Source organism: Mixophyes fleayi, chromosome 3 (genome assembly GCF_038048845.1).
Source record: "Mixophyes fleayi isolate aMixFle1 chromosome 3, aMixFle1.hap1, whole genome shotgun sequence".
Taxonomy (NCBI): Eukaryota; Metazoa; Chordata; class Amphibia; order Anura; family Limnodynastidae; genus Mixophyes; species Mixophyes fleayi.
The window spans coordinates 287,792,978-287,817,308 of record NC_134404.1 but is presented as its reverse complement, the minus strand read 5'-3'; the positions used below and the strand labels follow the sequence as shown (position 1 = coordinate 287,817,308).

The 24,331-nt window shown below is 42.0% G+C and overlaps 3 protein-coding genes across 3 annotated transcripts in view; 2 read left to right on the top strand and 1 right to left on the bottom strand.

Moving 5' to 3' along the window:
• The window catches only part of LOC142144645 (two pore channel protein 2-like), a 78,097-nt gene extending 63,589 nt beyond the window's left edge, over positions 1 to 14,508 (bottom strand). The window contains exons 1-2 of the mRNA XM_075203748.1: positions 14,443 to 14,508; positions 13,712 to 13,796 (exon numbers count right to left, since the gene is read on the bottom strand). The gene's annotated coding sequence lies outside the window, so the exon portion shown is untranslated. The remainder of the gene's footprint in view (positions 1 to 13,711; positions 13,797 to 14,442) is intronic.
• MTLN (mitoregulin) lies at positions 10,089 to 11,375 on the top strand. The gene is made up of 2 exons (XM_075200718.1): positions 10,089 to 10,451; positions 11,296 to 11,375. The coding sequence occupies exon 1, from the start codon at positions 10,213 to 10,215 to the stop codon at positions 10,381 to 10,383; it is 171 nt and encodes a 56-aa protein (XP_075056819.1). The 5' UTR covers positions 10,089 to 10,212; the 3' UTR covers positions 10,384 to 10,451; positions 11,296 to 11,375.
• Positions 14,509 to 17,052: 2,544 nt separating the features above from the next.
• The window catches only part of LOC142144644 (nephrocystin-1-like), a 65,424-nt gene continuing 58,145 nt past the window's right edge, over positions 17,053 to 24,331 (top strand). The window contains exons 1-2 of the mRNA XM_075203742.1: positions 17,053 to 17,139; positions 17,595 to 17,690. Of these exons, the coding sequence (XP_075059843.1) occupies positions 17,622 to 17,690 (69 nt within the window). The 5' untranslated portion in view covers positions 17,053 to 17,139; positions 17,595 to 17,621. The remainder of the gene's footprint in view (positions 17,140 to 17,594; positions 17,691 to 24,331) is intronic.

Below are 24,331 nucleotides of genomic sequence, written 5' to 3'. Positions count from 1 at the left end.
AAGAAATACCTTTTTAGTGATTATACATTGGTTGGTTGTATACAGTGAAACCCTTTACTCTAGTGGTTACACATCTCCACAGCTGTTTTCTCCACAGTTATTACAGCACGACAAATAGACCACCCTAGCCACGCTACTTGTCACTCACCTGACTTCTAGACCTAAAGTTAGGCCAATTGCCCCTCTGCCGGCACCTGTGCTGCGCCATGGCCGTCCACCATCTTGACTGTGTTCTGCGCATGTGCAACCTAGAGGGTCCTTTATAACTTTTCCCTTATTGGTATTGGCTATTCATTAGCTCTTTCCCTATTTAAAGCACCTCCGACCCCTCCTTAATTGTCTGATCTTGATTCTCACCTCTTCGTGTCAGCTGTGTACTCCGTTCCTGTGGCTGCAGTTACTCTCAGCATTCCTGCCTCATTGCACTGGTATTTGACGGTTCCACCTGCTTCTCACCTGTTGGCCGGATACTTCTCCGCCATCTTCATGGTAAATCTGCCATCCGCTGTATGCTTTAATGACCGCTGCTTCTCACCTGTTGGCCAGATACTTCTCAGCCACCTCTGTGGTAAACCTGCCTCTCGCTGTATGCTGTAGTGATCGCTGCTTCTCACCTGTTGGCCGGATACTTCTCAGCCACCTCCGTGGTAACCTGCCTCCCACTGTATGCTGTAGTGACCACTGCTTCTTACCTGCTGGCTGGATACTTCTTAGCCACCTCCGTGGTAAATTTGCCTCCGGCTGTATGCTGTAATGAACGCTGCTTCTCACCTGTTGGCTGGATACTTCTTAGCCACCTCCGTGGTAAACCTGCCTCTCGCTGTATGCTGTAGTGACCGCTGCTTCTCACCTGTTGGTCGGATACTTCTCAGCCACCTCCGTGGTAAACCTGCCTCCTGTGTGTATGCTGCAGAGACCGCACTTCTCACCTGTTGGCCGGATACTTGCAGTCACATCCATGGCAAATTTATCATTTCTTGACTTTGTGCTATTATTGTTTCCTTAATTATTTGCTGGCCATTTCCCATTTTGCCAGTAGTAGTAACTACCTCTTGCTGCCCACTATAGCCCCTGCTATAACTCTCTTGTTGGACTGACATCGTTAGCCTCATATGGGAGAACATTACCTTTGTTTGTTTATCCCACAGCATCCGTTTCATTTCTCCTACTGGCTGGACAGTTGCTACTACAACTATCATATATATATATATATTTACAATCGCTCTCCTGTATATTCTTGCATCATTATTATTGTCTGTCTCTATATTTAGCTGTACTCCGTTGCTCTGCTGCACTCTTTTGAGGGCCGCGACCTGTGTAGTGACGCCGCATAAACCCAAACCCTCTTGCAGGGGTCCCTGGAGAAGACCAGTCGCTACATTAGACTCCGCGCCTCAAGAGTAGCGATAACAACTGGCAGAACGCTGGGTCAAGAACTCTAGTGACCGTGACAGAAAGATCAGACCATGACGGACCCAAGTACTGAGCCTTCGGCTAAAGATTTGTTGCAACACCTGGTGGGACGGGTGGAGCAACAAGATGCCATACAACGACAGATACTACAGTGTTTTCAATCGTTAGTTTCTCGTGTGGATTCCCTACAAATTACTACCTCATCTCCCACCCATTCTCCTCCGGTAGTTCCTCAACCCACTGAACGACCTCCAGCGTCTATACTCTCTTCTCTTCATTTGCCTATACCTTCTAAATCCGATGTAAATCCTAAGACCTGTAGAGGATTCCTCAATCAGTGCTCCATTCACTTTGAACTCCAACCGCAAAATGTTCCTATCCAACGTTCTAAAGGGGCATACATTATCTCACTATTTTCTGGACAGGCTTTGGCATGGGCTTCTCCGTTCTGGGAAAAAGATGATCCCCTATTAAATGATTATTCTGCCTTTTTAGCCACCTTCCGAAGAATCTTCGATGAACCAGGACGGGTTACCTCAGCAGCCTCAAGTCTTCTTAGACTACGACAGGGTTCTCATACAGTCGCTCAATATGTTATTCTGTTCAGCACGTTTTCTTCTGAACTTCAATGGAATGACGAGGCTCTTGTAGCGGCATTCTGGCAAGGACTTTCAGATAAAATTAAGGATGTATTAGCTTCCCAAGAATTACCTACCTCTCTGGATACTTTGATATCTTTATGTAATCGTGTGGATATGAGATTTCGGGAGAGAACTTCCTCATTATTATTGTCTGTCTCTATATTTAGCTGTACTCCGTTGCTCTGCTGCACTCTCTTGAGGGCTGCGATCTGCATAGTTACGCCGCATAAACCCAAACCCTCTTGCGTGGGTCCCTGGAGAAGACCAGTCGCTACGTTAGACTCTGCGCCTCGAGAGTAGTGATAACAACTGGCAGAATGCTGGGTCAAGAACTCTAGTGACCGTGACAACTAGTTAAGACCTGGTGTGTGACGGAACACAATTGAGGAAAATGGAACATTTCAGTCTTGATAGACCCCCTCATGAAATTGCATACGTTATTGTCTAAGTCAGAAGATTTTAAACCTTTTTTCCCACATAGCTCTTGCGTCCCACCTTTGGAGTTTTGCTGGTCAATAAGGACAGATTGATCTCAAAATGTCACGGGCTTTCAAAGGGAGCTAGGGATGTCCTGAGATCGGGAATGTTCACAGGACCTTGAATTCTCATCTCTGCTCATTCTGTTTGAGTGGCTAGATGGTTTACAACTTTGGGGCTTCAAACTCCTCCAAGATCCTATCTCTCCCTGGTCTGGCTATTTTCAACAGATTAATGACAATTGCGTAAGTTCAAACTCATGGCATCTAGCAAAGCACACGTTGAGATTACATTACAAGGTTACATACAATATACATTGTCATACGTGAATTCAACAGAAAATAACTATCAGTCATTAGATATACTACATAATCGTCACACCCTACAAGACAAAAGTGGTGATTACACTGTGACAAGGCAAACTGAGATCATGTGTACAACAGTAGGTGATTAGATATGGATAGTCGTATAGGACAATAAATATATATATTTTTATTTTTTTGCATTAGTGGATTTGGGGCATCATGTAATGATAGTAGCAGCAGTATACAGGAAGCCCTGTTCTAAAGACTTATTTTTAATATGCATTACTATTGAGGTTCACTGGCAAAACCTGACAACCCATGATGCTCTCCTCTAAAGGCTTGCTGCAGCACTACTGCCAAAGGAAAAACATTTATATGTTAAAATCATTGCTATAGAGGTGCCCTGCAAAAGCAGACAAATTATACATTACATAGTTTTTCATTGGGAATGCTATGCAATGATGTTCACTGTTGTTCCAGATTTTGTTTACATTAAATTAGTAGATATAAGTTAAATGGTATGTCCATTCTTAAAATGTGTTGATTCTAAAATCCTTTTATTTAGAAATTTTATTCATGGTTGTTCCCTTGGTTTTCAAGTAGCATACCCCATGGTAGCTGAATCTAGTGCCTCTTTGAACATGGCTTCCCCTGGTTTTCAGAAGAAATAGTCCCTCTTACCCAGACATTAAAGAGACAAACCTAATTAATGACAGCCTGATACTTTCACTGAAGCATTACACTTTAATAAAGATCCTGCTAGGGGGAGATAGGAGTAAGGTTTTGAATAAGTTGCCTAGCAAATGACATTTGCAAGGCAACTTAACCACTGTTCCCTATAACATGTGGAACTCTGTATAATGGATGTTTCCTTTTTAACCCTAGCAATTGCTAAGATCAAGGGGATAATCAACTCAGCAATGCAATTATTGTGTAACCCATATGGTGTAACAGGATTTGATAATAGTATAAATTATTCTGATTATTCTGTATTTACTGTTATGGTAAAAAAGCAAATGAACACACACAGAGAAGTTCTACTTTATTCTGAATTTAATAATGGATATACAGAACCAGAGCAGTAACTAGACATTTTATTGCCTTGGGTGAGAAGTAACACTGGAGCCCTCCACTCCCATCTTGACAGGAGCAATAGTAGGAGCTCAAGAGGGCATGACCCATATAAAGAGTGTATGCCTAGTCCATAGAGGGTGTAGAGAGCCCTTTATTAGCGTAAAGGTGCCTACCTAATCTCAAACGGTCCACCAGCCAACTACACTGCTCTTTCAGCAGCACTTCTACACCCACCACTGCCTCGTCTAGGGAGAAGACAACAACAGTTACTCAAGAGAATGAGTACAGAGTGAAGGGAAAGAGGAAGGTGATGGGCAGGAGTAGAGACACTACACTCTACTCCTATTGCCAACACCTCGATTTTGGTCTGAGCATAGGGCTGGAGATATTTGTGACAGGGAAGACTCCAACCCGAATATATTACTCACCAATTTACTGGTGAAGGCCTCACCAAGAGAAAAACAAAACGGGGGCACTCAATGTATAGGCACTGTCTCCTCTGAGGCTCCCAGGGAGGGTGTCTAGGACAAAATGGCAAAATACAACAGCCCTCCCGCAGAGCTGTCTACCATACTAGTATGTACCATCCACTCTAGTGCTAACTACAAGAACAATAAAAAACAGCAGCATCCTGGTCCTAACAACATTCTAGTTGACTGGTATGCTGTGCAACGTTAACCTCTAACACTAGCTGTAGTGTACTACCCTTTCTAAGATACCGATAATTCCATATAACCAATCAAAAGAGCAACAGACAAAACAATACAAAACAAGATACAATAAGCCTACCTTTAATGGGGGCCTGACTAATGATGCTATACTAGGAAGCACATCACCTTTAATGGGGCCTAATTAATGAGCACAAGGACAATGGGGACCAAAAATGAAGGTACCAGACCGAGCGTATGCTCTCAATAACAGGGGCTGACCGAAATTGCCCCCACAGGCTTAGTACCTGAACTTATATTGGCCGCAGGCTATACCTGATTTTACTGTACCCTACAAGTGTCTAAGCTTGAGTGTCAAAATGTGCCCAATGGTATGAAATAAGGGCACTACAATACGCTAATGGGTCCCATGGGCCTTGTGCCGGGCTAATTCCCAACATGTGCCATGGGTCTTGCGCCCAACAATGTGTCAGAAAAATAGAGTGCAGGCGCAAAGGCCTTTCCCTGTCTCTGGCAGCTTTCGTCGGTAGCAGGGGAAAACCATCAAAGCTTAATGCCTTACTGCTTCTCCTAAGGATAGCTTCCAGCGGTTTTCTTCATCGATTCCAACCTCTTCTTCCTTCCCTTGATCGCGCTGTCTTTTCATTGTTTACACCCCTCTCATTTCTATTTTGATCTCCGGCGTCTTTTAGTTTGTTCTTCCAGAATTTTTTCCTGTATGCACCATCGCCGCTCGAAAAAAATAAAATATAAACGCCTTGTGAGGGGGTGGGGCCATGACACGAGTCTAGATTGGTTTGTTGCAGCACCAAAGTTCAAAAGTCCTGCGGCGAGCCACTCAACTGCTACATACATCTGCTTAATGGATGGATTATCAAAAGGCATTGATCTTCAATTTATAACAGAGGTAGCGTTATGATTCCTAGTGCATTCAGGAAGCAGCAACAGAAGTATGATAAACCAAATGACTTTATTCTGGCAACAACATAAACAAGGATTCAGTACGTGGGATTTGCAGATTTCCAGGTTGCAGTATAAACAGGTATAATTCAGATCCACAGATATGAACAGGTGAGATCAATGGCAGAAAAAGTCCACAGAGCTATAGGTTCCAAGTAATGACTGACACAGATAAATAGCAGGGACAAGTATTATGAGTTACACCAGACCAGGAGGCACGAGGCTGTCCAGGGAAGTAGACAAACTGAGTCCAGTGATCAAGCAGAGATCAGGTTAAGCAGAATCCAATAGGTGGGTAGAGGTCAGGGTCACAAGGGAAATAGCATAATCTAGTGATCAAGCTGTGGTCGGGGCAAGAGCCAAACAATAAGGGTCCAGGAATCAGGCAGCGGGTCACAACGGGAGATGAACAGCAGAAGCACAAACACTGGAACAGGGAGGAACCAGCAGCAGCCAGGGACTAAAGATGAACTGCACAGAGCAGAGCTTCAGGCATCAGGCAAGGGGATTAACTCCTACAGACACGGTGAAGAGTTCAGGAACAGAACAGCAGCGCCTCTGGTGGATTTGAGGTACTGCTGCTACATACAAAGGATAGTCAGAGTCGTGACAGGTAGGCAGCCTGTTGATCTTCAGCTTTTCTGGAAGTACACAAATGCTGGGACTTGTATTTACAGAATACTTGGTGTGACAGGATGGACAGCCTATGTCACCCTGTCTGTTGTTGTTGGAATTCGGCTGGGCTTTCTTTTGCCACCGTTCCCTTTCTTTATCCCAAATGTGTCCTCTAACCACAGGAGGGACTTACAATGCTGCCACCACTGGACTCCTTCATGGCATCCAGAACCGCGTTCCTTCTGGGTAACTGTCACTGCTTGGGTACCCCTCAACAAATGCTTATTGCATCAGAACTCAAACCTTAAAAATGAATGCAGTTCATATACAAAGTGCCATGCAATATAGTAAAATAAGTACATTTCCAATACACAGTATCAAGAATCAGTACATTTCCAATACACAACAATATAAATTGGCACACTGTGCTAATACTTTAAATATATTATTACAATAAGTTATTTATAAGTGTTCCAGCCACACTTGGAGAGCCACAAATTGCATAAGCCTGGTTTATAGGGGGTGTTGCTTTTTCTATCTATCTATATACTGAAAATGTACAAATTGATGGAAAGGACAGACTGGGAAGTCAAACAGAATTAGGAGTCACAGAATTACAGACAGCAACACAGGCCAATAAACAAGACAGACACACAAGCCAGGACAGACAGGCAGCTACACAGAAAGACAAAGACAACACCAGACGGGTCTTATTGTCACAGCCTTTCTGTCATTGCTGACCTCTCCGACTACTGGCTACACTCTCAGAGGTCATTCTGTGGCCTCTCACACTGTCTCTTGGGCTGGCTCTGTTATCGGTAGCTAAATTCTGATACAGTCTGCTTTTGCCTGCTGTAGCCCTCATTAAGCGATACCCAGTTTGTGAAATTCCTGGAACACGGCTAGCAGTCCTGTATTTTCTAGAATTTTATGGTCTACAGGTAGGAAGTTAAAACTTGACTCTGCCACCTTTTATTCCAACAGATGGCATCCTTCTTAAATTTTTCAGAATGTGCTGGAGAATACAAGTAAGCACTAAAATCTGGCAACAGTAAATATTTTGCGAAAAATGTAAAAGTGCCAGACACCCATTTATTACTTTAGTGTTATGTTTTCTGTTACAGGAATGCTGCAGTTTGAGCAGAACTGGAGAGAACAGCGCCAAAAGCAGAAAACTGTTAAGGAGGTGGTATAGCAGCTGGTCATAAAGGCTGGAAATATCTTTGCAGGAGCAACGGCTAGCTCAACTTCAAAATATTGTAGTCATTTTCTGCTTTCAGTGAAGATATTGAGGCCTATTTAACCATGTCTGAAAGAATAGCTGAATGGAAGGACTGGCCAAAAGAACAGCGGGCAGGCCTGTTGCCACCTTTCTTTCTGGTGAGCCTTTCACTTGAGTCCTGGTGATGCTTTGGACTGTGATAACTTGAAAGCTGAATTTCGCACTCGCTTTGGACTTACCCTATCTGTCCAAAAACACATTTGAATCAGGAGTAGCCTGCAGACACTTACAAAGAGACTTGGGGACATCAACAATAAGCTTCCCCTCGGCCCATCATTCCAACAGAAAATTGATTAAATAGAATGTTTGCATGGTAATACTATACCCCTTCACTCACTGCATTATCGATACAGTGACTAGATGAACCCACCCCTCTCATTGCATCTGTAACCCAGATCAATTGTACTTGAAAACTCCTCCCTCATGCTTTCTTCAGGGGGTGGAGCCAATTTGTGAACTATGGATGGAGTTGTTCCCCAGCAGGGGCTGGCAAATGGGCTGTGATCAGTATCTCAGTGATAGCTAGTATCTACTAAAATTAAATTGCAACAAATTAAAGCTTAAAAAGATTATGGGGCACATTTATCAATATTCACATAAAGTGAAAAGTAGTTTTCAATCCTTATCGCAATTATAAGGATTGAACTATTTCTCACATTTATGTACAGCCCTGCACAGAAACAGCAGTTCCGAAAAACTGCTGTTTCAGTGATAAAAAAAAATCATACTTACCCCCCTCTTCGGAAGCGATGTCTTCGGGTCTTCTCTTCACTCAATTGCGCATGTCCAGTTCCAAGAACTGGACATGCGCACACAGATCCCCTCTCTGTCTCTGCAACTTGAGAGCGCTGAGTGACAGGGAGGGATCATGTGATCCCTCCACACATGCGCTGTCCAGCTCTGCTCTTCGGAGCAGAGCTGACAGCATTAGATTTCTTCAATTCGGATGATGTACGCCAGCTACATTAACATGACAAGTTCCCGAAAAAAATGTTTTTTCGGGACTTGTTAGATTGCGGCCAGGAGCAGTCACCATTCTGTTGAATGCTCCCAAAAACGAAGAGGAATGCAAAGCAGCAGATATCCATGATATCTGCTGCGATGCCCCCTTAATAAATTTGTATAGGACACTGTGGGACCTTAATGACCCGTTAAAAGCACTATTGTGCTTTATTAAATATGCCCCTTAGTCCTATATAAAGAATTTATCACAGTGCTATTAATTTTAGCTGGTAAAATAAGTACAAAACCTAGATAATGTATTGATTTGTGACAATAGAGCAGGGGAGGATCTATCCTTTTTTATGAAATAATTTCCAAACTGTGTGGACTGCTGTGGGACTACATGTCCCAGCATGCTATGGCATGCGGCAACATCAGATGGGAGGGGACTGAAGTTAGTGCACTAAACTCTGTTGTGCAATTTTGTCCAGTCACCCTGCAGTCACAGACAGCACATGCCTCCGGGATCGATGGTTGCTTTACCATCAATGAACTTAGCAGGAAGAATGGAGGTCCAATCTGTAACAGTGCGATCTGTGGGTTTTCCAAGCAAACTGCGTGCTTTTGTTTATACTTACAGCAAGCTCCCTACTTGTACATTAAAGACCAGTGAGGATGCAGCATTTGTATACGTCAACAAATATTTGTTGACTATAATCACCAACAGTGGTTAAAACCCTCATATTGGTGGTAATAATACTTACAAGGCAAAAGGTGTGCAACATTTATTTTTAAACTGTATTCAAATATATATACTTAGATTTTACGAGCACAGATTTGAAAAATTCGGATCTGGTAGCATACTGTAGATGCATACCTCAAATGATCCCAAATTAGGTACAACAGTTCTGATTTGCACTCAACTGCAAAATGGCGGCACACCCATGTTATCTCTATTCCAGAAATGAAGAATTTGGTAGGTATGTAGATGTGATATTACTGTTAAATAGTTGATACTTTAAAATTGTTAAAACATGGCTAAGGTGGGGAATTCAATTGGATGCAAGCTGCTAATTTTTACTGTTTATACGGTAAAAATATCCAAACATTTTTGCTTGCACCTCTATGGGGTGCAAGCAAACATGAGAGATATTTCTGTGTAAAAAAATTAATCGCAAGGTACCTTGTGGCCATTCTGGAAACACCTTGCGCAGAATTTTTTAGACCTGAATCTCCTCCATAATGCTCAAAACTGTAAAATTAGATTAAAGAATTACACATCCAATACATGCAGAATAAGAGTATTTATAAGAAGCAAACAATAGGTAATTTTCCAGGGACAAATATTTAAAATGTGGGAAAATCCCTGGACATTGACAGTTGAAGATTTCATATTGTAGAAACCTCCCAACTTTGATTATAACAGTAATCAGACTAATGTAATATACTCATCTCAAAGTAAAGGCAGCAAACAAAGTAGTGAAATTACTTTACAGGAGAGCTAAATATTCTCCACATTAACGCTTTGAAACTCGGTCTAGCCATAGAGATGAAGCCAAAGTACAGCGTACTGTTTACAAGAAGCAGAACTGTCTCCATTATGATTTATACTTTCGCTGAGACCAATGTTGTGGAATACAAAGTCTCCAGGAACATGGCCGCCAGCGTCCTGTTATGCAGACTGCCAGAAAGTAGGCTGAGCTCTTGAAATTAATTTTGACAGAATAGAGACGGCTAAGTCGTAATAGCTGCGACAGCGACCTTGGGGGAGAAGGATTACACACGTTGTATACCAGACACAAGTTACTTGGTGGCCGAGGAAGTGTCAGCTCATCATGGTAGAGTTATCTGAACGTAGCTTGTATCTGACCCTGCTGCTCACCTTCTCCGCCGGGGTGCTTGTGGGCTGGCAAGCAAACAGGCAGCGCAGGAAATACCTGGACTGGAAGAAGAAAAGGCTGCACACCAAGCTGATAGAGACACAGAAGAAGTTAGACCTGTCTTGATGCTAGATGGACGTGCTAGATCTTATTTATGTTGTGCTACCATTGTGACTGATTCCTGCCAAAAACAAGTAAGTACACTACTATTATCTACTATGTTGCTTACTACATTCCATGAATACATGTTTCATATGAAAACATGCAGGGAGACATTTACAAAGCGTTTTTTTCTTAAAAAAGAAAATTGGACTTAGGAAAGATTATGGGGCACATTTATCAATATTCACATAAAGTGAAAAATAGTTTTCAATCCTTATCGCAATGATTAGGATTGAACTATTTCTCACATTTATGTACAACCCAGCACAGAAACAGCAGTTTCGATAAACTGCTGTTTCTGTGATAAAAAAAAAATATCACATTCATCCCACCTCTTCGGAACGTGATGTCCACGGATGATCTCCTGGTCCTCTTCATTGTTCTTTACACTGCAATTGCGCAGGTGCAGTTCAAAGACTTGCACATGCGCACAGACATCTCCGCTGTCTCTGCAAGCGGTGAGTGACAGGGAGGGATCATGTGATCCCTCCACACATGCGCTGTCCAGCTCTGCTCTTCGGAGCAGAGCTGACAGCACTGAAATCCTTCAATTATAATAATGTACGCCAGCTTCAAGACAAGTTACCGAAAAAACCTTTTTGCGGTTGGCAGCAGTCACCATACTGTAGAATGGTGACTGCTCCCAAAAACGAAAAGGAATTCAAAGCAGCAGATATCCACGATATCTGCTGTGATGCACCCTTCTTAAATATGCGGAGGACACAGAGGGACCTGAATTTCACGGTAAGTGCACTATCATTATTTGTTAATTATGCCCCAATGTGTCAAATAAGCTTAGGCGTCTGTAAACAACATTCTCTTATGGTACAACAGATGAATTAATTTTGCTATGTTATTTCTTTTGTTTTCTTTTAGAGTGAAGAAAAGAAACAAAGAACCATCATGACTTGGATATGCTGTTTTATTGTGAAAAATAAGGACTTTTTATCATTTGACTTTTGTAAAGAAAACCTTTTAATAATAATTAAATGACAATTTGTTAAGCGGGTCAGCCTGGTGAAAAGAGTTCAGAATACAGTTAAAGTAGATGTATTTATATTTTGTAAGTCATAAAGTTATAAATAAAGGGTAATCATGATGTTTTTATAGTTATGTATCATTCCATCACCATAGAGGGAGTTGAAGGCAGCTTTAGTCTCAATGCTGCCCACAGTGTTGGAATAATTTATGACTCTAAACTTCATGATTACTTGAACCTTAAGGCTAATAACAGGAATATGAAATGGTTTGAAGCACACTTTAACAGCATTTCAGTGAATTAGATACTAGAGTGAATTAGTTACTAGGCTGAGCTAAGGGAAATTATAATTATTTTACCAAACATCCATGTAATGGGATGCATAGATAAGATTTTTAATCCAAAGAAATTTTTTTAACTATAGTTATAAATAAAGGAATTTCACTATAGCATGTAGATCTCGCTGTAGTACATACAGACAAATATAAAAATAGTATTAACGGATTACAGAAACTAAGCATATTTAGAGGTGCATGAAATTCTAGAACAGGTGGCCATAATCATATAGATGGAATAGTTTCCCAGCAGAGATTGTGAGGTGGGGAGGGATTTAGTAATACAGGGCTATAGTTATGGTTTATAACAAGATCTCCTCCCCCAAATGATTGATCCAATGCATCTCATAGAACTGCAGGATATATGGAGCAGAGAGTATTTTGATATACATTGGATCATCATACTATACAGATGAGTGATTATTGATATGGCATGCAATTTTTATTGATTTGAATAAGGTTGCAAGAGTAGGAGGTGCCTTTTTTCCCTCTTATATTTTATATACGTCTATGTATACATATACACCAATCAGCCAATGCATTAATACCACTGATGAGTGAAGTGAATAATATTGATTATTATTACTTGTTATAATGGCATCCGTCAAGGGGTGGGATATATTATACAGAAAGTGAACAGTCAGTTCTTGAAGCTGAGGTGTTGGAAGCAGAAAAACAGGCAAGTATCTGAGCGACTTTGACAAGGGCCAAATTGTGATTGCTAGACGATTGGGTCAGAGCATCTCCAAAATAGCAGGTCTTGTTGGGTGTTCCCGGTATGCAGTAGTTAGTACCGACCAAAAGTGGTTTGAGGAAGGACAACTAGTGAACCAGTGACAAGGTTATGGGTGCCCGAGGCTCACTTATGCGCGTGGGGAACGAAGGCTAACCTGTCTTTTCGAAGACCACAGAAGAGCTACTTGTAACACAAATTGCTGAAAAAGTTAATACCGGCTATGATAGAAAGGTGTCAGAACACTGCAGCTTGCTGCATATGGGGCTGTGTAGCCGCAGACCGGTCAGAGCACCCATGCTGAACCCTGTCCGGTGCAGAAAGCGCATACAATGGACACGATGGCACCAAAACTGGACCATTGAGTAATGGAAGAAGGTGGCCTGGTCTGATGAATCACATTTTCTTTTACATATTGTGGATGGCTGTGTGCAAGTGCTTATTATACCTGGGGAGGACATGGCACCAGGATGGGAAAAAGGGAAGCCGGCAGAAGCAGTGTGATGCTCTGAGCAACGTTCTTCTTGGATCCTGGCATTTATGTGGATCTTACTTTTCAACGTAACACCTACTTAAATATTGTTGCAGACCATGTTCACACCTTCATGGCAACAGTATTTCCTGATGGCAGAATAATGCACCCTGCAAAATATTTTCCAGAATGGCTTGAGGAGCCTGACAGAGTTTAAGGTTTTGCCTCCAAATTTCCCAAATCTCAATTTGATCACGCATCTGTGGAATGTGCTAGAAAACCAAGTCCAAGACATGGAGGTCCACCTTGCAAATTACAGGACTTAAATGTTTTGCTGCTAACATTTTAGTGCCTTCAGAGGCAGGGGAGGGCTGGCAGACTTTAGCCCAGGGGGCAAGCACACAGCACTGGCCCACAAGTAGCAGCCCATCCTTAAAGGGTACAATATATATCTATATAAAAAGAGGCTATTTTAGTGATGCTTAATCCATATATATATTTTTATGCCCAGGCCCAGAGCTGGATTAAGGCTCTGGGGTGCATGGGCACTTTAGACAGGGTAACCCCCTATGATGTAACATGGTTATCCTTTTAGACAAATACACAGACAATACTGTGTGCACTACTGTTAGGTGTACACAGTTCTGCCTTCACGAGCCGTACACGGTGAAGCGGGACATACCTCCCAACTGTCCTAAGTGAAACAGTCACTCAAATTTGGGACTGTCCCACCAGATTCAGGACAGTTGGCAGACTGTTCTGCTCTCTCCTACCTGTTCTTGTCACTGTCACCACTTGTGGCTGCTGGTTACTTTAGTTCCGTTCCTGGTTGTCTGGATCCTTAGAATATTGGAGGCCCTAGATGGTTAAAAAAAAAAATAATGGGTACATAAAATTTAGAAAGCTTAGAAAACAACAATTGCCAGCATTAAATCAATAAATAACCCACGTTTTATAATTAGATCCCCCTTTATGCCCACATGCTTTAGTCACACATGCCTCCCCCTTCTGCCCACATGCTTTAGTCACACCCCACCTCTGCCCAGCAACTTTAGCCACACATGTCCCCCCTCTGCCCCCAGCACCTTTAGTCACACATGCCCCTCTCTATCCCCAGCACCTTTAGTCGCCCATGCCCCAGTCTGCCCCCAGCACCTTTAGTAGCACATGCCCCAGTCTGCCCCCAGCACCTATAGCCACACATGCCCCAGTCTGCCCCCAGCACCTATAGCCACACGTCCCCCCTCTGCCCCAGCACCTTTAGTCACACATGCCCCAGTCTGCCCCCAGCACCTTTAGTCACACATGCCCCAGTCTGCCCCCAGCACCTTTAGTCGCACATGCCCCAGTCTGCCCCCAGCACCTTTAGTCACACATGCCCCCAGCACCTATAGCCACACATGCCCCAGTCTGCCCCCAGCACCTATAGCCACACATGCCCATCTCTCTCCCCCCCTTCACACACACACACTAGCTCCCCCATCACAGTACCCCTTCCTCTTACCTTTGACTCCAGGCATAGACAGACATGCTGCAACTCCAGCACAGAACTCCATCAGCCCTGCCTACACTGTGTACCATGTGACCACAGAGGTCACATGACACAGTGATCTGAAGCTGTACCGAGATGTGATGGAGACAGCGTTTGCAGTCTGTGCAGGGGCTGTCACATCGCAGAGTACTCAATGCGGGGGCATCATCCATTCAGAGAATATTGTGCTACAAGCTGTAGTACAATATTCTGTGAATGAATGATGCGGCTGCTGTGAGTACTACGCGATGTGACAGCCCCTGCACAGACTGCAAACGCTGTCTCCATCGCATTACCACTGGACCACCAGGCGGCCCAAAATACTATTGTTCTGTCCGGCCCGGGTGCCATCTGCCCCCCTGCCCACGAGGCCAGCTCGCCCCTGTTCAGAGGCCTTGTGGAATCCATGCTTCAACAGATCAGAGCTGCTTTGGCAGCACAGGTGGGCCTATACAATATTAGGCAGGTGTGGCCATATATATATATTTACAGTGCTCAGAGTGCACTGGCATACCACCACTTCTCCTACTGCCTTGATTGCAAGACTATCAAATGCCATTCACCAACATTTTTTCACACCACATCTTTCCACTTCAACCACCGTATGTATCGGCATATAATTGTGTGGAGGGGTTACCACCTCGGTGCATGCAATAAAGGAAAGAGTTCTGAAAGTTAAGATTGAAAAACACTCACAGGACTTGAAGTGAAAGTACTGCATTTATTCAACATTGCAGTAGGATGTAGCCCACTTTTATCAAGGAAACTACAGTAAACATGAACAGTATTCATAAACCTCCCCATTTGAAAAATTGGGCCAAACTTATCTACAACCTAGAGTGTCACTCACCAATACAAAACATACATTAGACATAAGAGCTCATTTACGAACAGTGCAAAATTCACACTGAGCAGAGCTTCCAGTCAGCTTTAATTTTTACAGTTTATTAAAAAATGAAAGCAAATGTCTGGTTGCTATGCTTTGGTGAAAATAATGTATCTACATGAAATGTTAGTAAATAAGCCATATAGTATGTAGTGCCCCTATTGGATGAGATTACAATTGTGAAAGTTGTATTTTATGGCCAGAATCATTCTTTGACATCACTGCAAGCCATAGTTGTCTACTTTCACGGAATGTATGGGAGAATCCCAAATTTCTAGGAATTCTCCCAGACTCCCTGGAGATCAAGTCATCCTTCCACATCCTGTGCACTTCCCAAGTGAAGTAGGTGGGGGTAATGACAAATCACAGCAAGTCTCAATTCTGACCCCATTCATGCCACATATAATGAACTGCCCTTCCTCTATTGGAACGGCAAGAAAAACAAAACAAAAAAAACACCCCACAAAGCAAGACAACTGCTGCTAGAATTTCTTGAAACTTATGATTCCTAGTATGAACTCAGGGTGAGACAGTAGTGTTTGAATAAAACAGTATGTTTATTAAATCAGCTACACAAGGAAGCCTATATGTGCAGGAAATCTGTAAACAGCAACTAAGTTCAAACAATATGTTTCAGACATCAGACATTACAAGTAGTGTCCATAGCAACAACAGTTCCAGGATATTAAGGGTTAACCACAGTGCAGGGTAGCAGGCCAACCAGGTTTGAACCACAGATGCAGGGAGTGAATAATATTATATTCTATAGCAACACAGATTCAAGGTTGGGTGTAATGAAAGTTGTGGCTTGTGTGGAGATGGTGCTGAAGAGCAACACAGAACAAGCAGAGGCCAAATCAATCTACAATTCTGGATGGTGGAACACAGGTAAGTCCCAAGGAGCAGACAGTAGACATAACACACCTGAGGCTGGGAAGTGAATCACAGACCAAGGGCAGAGTCAAATACCAGGTAGCAATATGCATAGTCAAGGTCACAGGCAAAAGGGTCAATTGAGGCAGCAAGCAACAAACTAGAGCAAGCTATTCACAGAGTCAACAGCAGCCAATAACAAACAATAAACTGCAAGGAACACTGCCTGAGACAGGTATATAAAGCAGTGGGACAGGTGCAGGCACTAATCAGGGAAGGGTCAGTATCTGGGTCCATACTTGAAGTGGTGCCCACATAATTAACAAGTACCAATTTTATTTAAAGATTGAAGTATTCTTTATTATGTGATATATCATTTTTATACTATTTTCTTTGTGAAAAAACTTCTTGCAATGTGTTTTATGAACATGGACATCATTGTTTTTCTGGCCCATAGCTGAGTTATTTCTCACAGCTTAAATGTAATCTTACATTTTTCTTTAAGAAGCAAAGTCTAATTATATTTCATGCATCAGACCGATTGTAACAGATTTTATAATGTTTTATGAAGAACATGCACGAAATTTCCATATATAAATACCAGAAACCAACAGTAAAACATGTATGTTAATAGAATATTACATCAATACTTGAGATAACTTTTAAAACAGATCTATAGCGGTCCCCTACAAAGTACTATTTGTTATCTGTAGATAAATGCATCTCAATAGCCACCTGGTGGTGTCGTTAGGGATTACACCCAGACCATCTAACCTGCGGATTTATCTGCCACTATCAATATGTCCGCTGTTGTTTCCATAACAACATAGACGCTCCGGCACTGTCGCCTTGTGATGACGTAATATCGCCGCTTTGATACCTAGAGACCGGCTGTGCAGCTGAGGACCGAGGTTATTATTAATACGTTGTTTTCGTGATTATGTAGCTCCGTCATTATTTTTTAATTATAGTGTATGTTCCCTCTTCTGAGAAATCATGCTAAGCATAGAAGGCAACTATCTACCACTGGCATATCCCTGATCCTTCCTATGCTCTCTTTATTGCCAAATAAATTGGTCGAACGTATGAAATGCGTGGCTTAAAAATATCTCCATTATGATTATTAAAACCCCTGGGCAAAGGACAGTCAATTATAGTGTTTAGCGTACACATTGGTTTAATTTTGCAATGAGTAACTTTAGCTGTAGCATTTAAACTATTCTATTTGTTGTCTTCGAGAGCTCTTCTTAGTGTCAGTAATTCATCTTTGTTTTATCCATTAACTATTGCCATTGCTTTATTACATATTTGCTTTGAACCCTATGTGATGTTTTTAAAAAAATTTGTCGCTCTTGTCTTTTGCCAGGGGGATCATCACTCTGGACACGTAAAAATGTCTGTGAAAAAGACTAGAGGTCCATTGCAAAATACAGTGAGAGTGACAGATGACCTGAAGAGACAGGTAGATTGTCACTATCAAATGTTCTAACTAAAGTTATACTGAAAATATTAGGGGGCAGATGTTTGCTTTCAGTTTGTAAGCTGCAGGTGAAGACAAGTATGACAGAACCTGATTTCTCCATTTGCACCAGTTATCATAAATGTTTCCCATTGCTGCTGTATAATTAACATTGGCATATGAGTATAGAAATATTGCATATTTTACACAGTGTAAATTATTTTCTGCAGTTGGACAGTGCATTGTATGTCCCAGGCTGCTTGATATATATTGTCACTGACCAAACATGAGGGATGAGATTCTGCTGCTTAATGCAACAACTGAAATCATGCCCTTCTCATTCCTTAAACAAGCTACTATAATGATTTGGATTATGTACTCTGTAAAACTAATATTGTACGTTATTCACTACTAGAGCTACAAACAAGGTGGACACCACTAGTTTATTTACATATTGCTGCCCGGCAAACAGCTGGCTGCTTTCCTCATTATAGTCACATCCTAGTCTACATCTGATGATCATTCATTCGTTATTTCACAATTTCCGTAGAACTGTTTCCATTTCTATTATTATAACATAATGTATTTTTCATTTGTATTTTCATGGGCAGCACGGTGGCTAAGTGGTTAGCACTTCTGCCTTACAGCACTGGGGTCATGAGTTCAATTCCCGACCATGGCCTTTTCTGTGAGGAGTTTGTATGTTCTCCCCGTGTTCGCGTGAGTTTCCTCCGGGTGCTCCGGTTTCCTCCCACACTCCAAAAACATACTGGCAGGTTAATTGGCTGCTAAAAATTGACCCGTGTGTGTGTGTGTGTGTGTGTGTGTGTATTAGGGAATTTAGACTGTAAGCCCAAATGGGGCAGGTACAGATATGAGTGAGTTCTCTGTACAGCGCTGCGGAATCAGTGGCGCTATATAAATAAATGGTGATGATGATTTGTAGCCTAAATTGATAGCATGGAAAATGGTTAATTTGAGATTTGGAGTAATAAAAACAACAGTAAACTTTAAGGAAAAGTTACATGTTAGTGTATGGGTGAAGGAAGCTGCCAAAAAGAGAGAGATACAGGTAACCCCTATACCTGATAGATAGCTAGCAACAATATATACATGTATATTGAATATTAAGGGAAAGTCTGTATAAAAGAAAGTAGATTATTTAATAATCTCATAAAATGAAAAGTCATAAACACAGAATCGTGACAAGCAGCTGAGCTCAGTGGAATGCAAAAAACAGATATTACAGATGCAATGTAAATATTATTTGTATAGTCAATAAGGCTCAAGAGATGTAGTTAAAAGATGGCATGTAAACAAACAGTGGCAAAGACTCTGATGGGAAAGGAAGATCTATGGAGGGTGATGTAAACCTATCCTTGCCAGAACTGTATATAGGTAGAAAATTCAAAATGCTTAACTTAATCCGAGAGCCAGATCTGCATTATAGGCATGCACATAAATATATTCTTTAACCAGGAGATGTTGATCTTATTCAGAAATGCCTAATAGTAATGGTAGTCAAGTCCAACGTGACAGAAACATAATCCTCTGTTGGATGTAGTTACAGTTCCAATAGTAGACACTAGATAATGGTGCTCAATAATGTTCAGAAGAGTTCTCACTGTTAAATGACCCAGTAAGCTTGCTACCGGAACAGTGGGTACAGATATGTACAGAGTTCGTTCTTTTGTATAGAGAAATAAAGTCTCAATGTTTAAATAAAGAAATCAACCGAAATAAAGGGTAAAAACTTTGTAGAGGTGTGAGCCTAAACTTACATATTGTAGTGCTTTTCCTCCTCTAGTTAGACGCTCGTTACCTCCCCTAGGAATGTGCGGGGAGTGGCATGATGAATCTTGCCTCGTTGTCCAGATCCAGAAGATGCGCATGCGCAGTTCTGTATTAGTCTCTCTTGCTGCTTACTGAAAAAAAGCAGCTGTTCTGGCTGCACGTCTCTGGCCGGCAGACAAGCAGCACTTCTAGATATGGAATTCAGCAGCATGAGATAAGCAGAGTAAATGTGATTGGCTGCCACACTTCATCCCCGAAGAAGCCCGCATGTAGCGGCAGAAACGTGTTGCATTACTACATCTACTATACCCTACATATGCCTGCTTATTACTCCATTTACTCTGCTAATCTCATGAGAGGAACTTGATTCCACCTGCTGAAATCCATATCTACAAGTGCTGCTCGTCTGCCGACCAGAGACGAGCAGCCAGAACAGCTGCTTTTTCCCAGTAAGCAGCGAGGGAGACTGTGAAGATACCGGGTTTATCTGGTCCAATGCTACCCACTTCACGCTGGCTGGCCAACTACGGGTGCCTTCTTATGCTAGGGAAGTCTACCCAGTACCTTCTAGGGTTCGTATAGTCACTCAGGCAAATGCATTTATAAAAATACAACAGTATATTTATTGTCATACAAACAACACTAGAATGTTAGGTACACACAGTAAATAAATGCCAGGCAGGTTTACCACATCATCTCTCCCTTACCCCACTAGTTTAAGGAGTTATAGTCACCTGGCTGTCCAGACTTCACGACCCATGGATCTCTCTCAGCTGCATATATAGACTATAGTAGAGAACGACAACTCAAAACCAGTCTTGCACTCTTCATCAATGAAATCCTAGAATGAACACTCCTCCCCCCTGGAGTGGCTCCTTATATCTCAGGTCTAATTTCCACAGTCTTCCCCCTCCCTGGGCAAACCCCTGGGTCCATTCTTCTTAACCATTGGTCAGTGCAGGACTAGGGGGGGTTGGAGAGGGGAGTGAAGATGAGCTTTCCTTCCACAGAAGCCCCCTGCTGGGATGCAGACAGAATGTCTGGACTAGTCCTAAGGAGAACAATTGATACTAATTGGCTTCGCCTACTTCCAAGGATAAGGTAGCAGTGAGCCCCTCCTAAAATTAACCCCTTACACTACTTTGTGATGTCACAGGATCCCCAGCTGTTCCATGCTTCCTGTAGAGGAAGGAGGGGGGAGAATGAATGTAGCGCCAGCCCTCTCACCTGGACACCACCTGATCTTTACCCATAACCCTCTTGGCTTCACTTCAAGACAATGAATAACCTTACTGCAAGTCATCCATATATAATACACAATATACATATTTACACTGAACTACAATGTCCCCTTAGCCACATGTTATTGGACAATGCAGTTGAAGTCTGGTGAGCTGGGGAACAAAAGCATGGGCTATAAAAAGTACTTGCTATAATCAACATTATGTGAGAAACGAGAAACAGAATGGTCACAGGGTTATCACACTCGTTTCGTCACAGAGACTAATACAGCACTGCATATGCATTGCATCTTCTGGATCTGGACACCGAGAAAATGTACATAATGCCGCCCCCCGCACATTCCTAGGGAAGGTAACGAGCATCTAACCAGAGGAGGAAAAGCGCTACAATATGTAAGTTGAGGCTCATACCTCTACAAAGGTTTTACCCTTTATTTCGGTGGATTTCTTTATTAAAACATTGAGACTTTGTTTCTACGAACAAAACCTGCTTCAGAAAGCTGGTTGTTGCACCTCAGGACAACAGTCTCCTAGCTGCTGCTTGTAAATCCCTCAGGGCTCCAGTGTTTCACTTTGCCTTCTGGGACTCCACTTTGCCTTTAGAAGTCCCACTTGTGTCGCACACTGTGCCAGCAACACAGTTCAATGGGCACATTGCAGGTTGTGGGGGAAGAGGGACCAAAAAACAGTTTTATAAACCAAACACCAATTAAACCAAAGCTAGACAAGTTAAAGCTAATTGCTAACTGGTTGTTGTGGTTCAGTGCAAATTTTGCATTTAAATTCAGTTGTAGAAGTTTACCCCAGTTGCAATCACTGTTACAGTAAAATAAAATATCGAATTAGTGTGTTAACTTGAATTTAGGATTGTATATGGAACTATTGTTGCTGCTGTCTTTTTCTGTTTGTTTTTTTAATGAAACACATCTATTTTCAGTGTAGTAGCTTCCATTGTGGAATGTCTGATTATGTATGCGTGCAAAATTTCCTGTGCAGCCATGGCCAAAAGTTTTGAGAGTGACACAAACTTGAGGCCATGCTGCCTCAAGTTTTATGAGGAAATTTCCATATACTCCAGAATGTCATGAAGAGTGATCAGATGAATTGCAATGAACTTTATCCCAAAAACAACATTTACACTGCATTTCATCCCTGCCACAAAAGGCCCAGCTGACATCAGGTCAGTGATTATCTTGTTAACACAGGTGAAAGTATTGTCGAGGACAAGGCTGGAGATCACTCTGTCATGTTGGTTGCATTAGAATAACAGACTGGAAGCTTTAAAAGGAGGGTGGTGCTTTAAATCATTGTTCTTCCTCTGTTAAACATAGTTACTTGCAAGGAAACATGTGCAGACATTATTGCTTTGCACAAAAAGGACTTCACAGGCAAGGATATTGCTGCTAGTAAGATTGCACCTAAATCAACCATTTATCGGATCATCAAGAACTTCAAGGAGAGAGGTTCAATAGTTGTGAAGAAGACTCAGGGCACCCAAGAACTTCCAGCAAGCGCCAGGACTGTCTCCTAAAGTTGATTCAGCTGCAGGATCGGGGCACCACCAGTGCAGAGCTTGCTCAGAAATGGCAGCTGACAGGTGTGAGTGCATCTGCATGCAGCGTCTGGCGAAGACTTTTGGAGGATGGCCTGGTGTCAAGAAGGCCAGCAAAGAAGCCACGTCTCTCCAGAAAAAACATCAGGGACAGACTGACATTCTGCAAAAGGTTAACGTGGATGAATAGGATAAAGAAGAGAAAAAAAGATTGACCCTATCGCACCAGTGCAGAGCTTCAACCCAATATAATCATGGAAACAGGTAAAAACCTGTAACAATCCAAATATGATGGGGTGCAACCTCTCGTTAAGATATATACACATGAATTTGGAAAAGAACGAAGAGAATAGTGAGGTGCACTAGAGCTCACTAGAATGTCATCTATGGTAAGAGTGGGATCAGGAAGTTAAAATATAACTTTTATTGTTTCACTAAAAGCAGCGAGAAATATAGAATATCAAAAAATATAAAAACAATGTATATTTAAAACTGGCTGGATGCATGCCTAGCTATATTTGTATTAGTATGGGAGTAACATGGTTTGTAATTGGCTCAAATTAACTCCCTTCAAGTATATTCAAGTGTAGGAGATAGTGGTATGTCAGCACTATTTATAGATTGAAATGAGAAACCCCTCTTAATATCTATGATATGATCACTAAGATCTGCTTCGAAAATGAGGGGATAACGTCTTAATTCTCACAATAGCATGCCACTGATAGAAAGTGATAGCAAAAAGCTAATAGCTAATGAAATAAGCAAAGTGAAAAATCCATTTAGTATATTATAAATTGAAACAAGAAACCCCTCTTAATATCTGTAATATGATCACTGAGATCTGCTTCAAAGATGAGGGGGTAACGTCTCAATTCTCATAATAACACGCCACTAATAGGAGGTAATTGCAAAAAGCTGGTAACTAAGCAAAGTGAGAAATCCATGTAGTCGCTACAATGCGATCCAGCGCCCGGCTCAATCAAATTATGGGGGGTGTATTGCTGACTACCTCAACATTGCTCCACTAACTCTGGGCTTAATTGAGCAGAATAATACAATCCATGTAAATAGCTCATTCTAAATTAGGCAATTTGGCAGAAACATCCAGCGAGACGCCGACGCGCGTTTCGCTGAATGTGCTTAATCTTCGCTGCTTTTAGTAAAACAACAAAATTTATATTTTAACTTCCTGATTCCACTCTTACCATAGATGACATTCTAGTGAGCTCTAGTGCACCTCACTATCCTCTTCATTCTTTTCCAAGTTCATGTGTATATATTCTGCAAAAGGTACAGGGACTGGACTGCTGAGGACTGGGATAAAGTCATTTTCTCTGATGAATCCCCTTTTAGATTATTTGGGGCCATCTGAAAAAATGCTTGTCCGGTGAAGGAAAGGTGAGCACTACCATCAGTCCTGTGTCATGCCAACAGTAAAGTATTCTGAGACCATTCATGTGTGCGGTTGCTTCTCAGCCAAAGGAGTGGGCTGCCTCATGATTTTTCCTAAGAACACAGCCATGAATAAGGAATGGTACCAAAACATCCTCCAAAAGCAACTTCTCCCAACCATCCAAGAACAGTTTGGGGATGAACAATGCCTTTTCCAGCATGATGGAGCTCCTTGCCATAAGGCAAAAGTGATAACTAAGTGGCTCGGGGATCAAAACATCGAAATTTTGGGTCCATGGCCAGGAAACTCCCCCTTAATTTCATTGAGAACTTCTGGTCAATTCTCAAGAGGTGGGTGGACAAACAAACCCACAAATTCTGACAAACTCCAAGCATTGATTAGGCAAGAATGGGCCATCAGTCAGTATGTGGCCCAGAAGTTGATTGACAGCATGCCAGGGCGAAGTGCAGAGGTCTTCAAAAAGAAGGGTGCACACTGGAAATATTGACTCTTTGCATAAATTTAATGTAATTGTCAATAAAAGCCTTTGACACTTATGAAATGCTTGTAATTTGACTTCAGTATACAATAGCAACATCTGATAAAAAGGTCTAAAAATACTGAAGCAGCAAACTTTGTGAAAACCAATACTTGTGTCATTCTC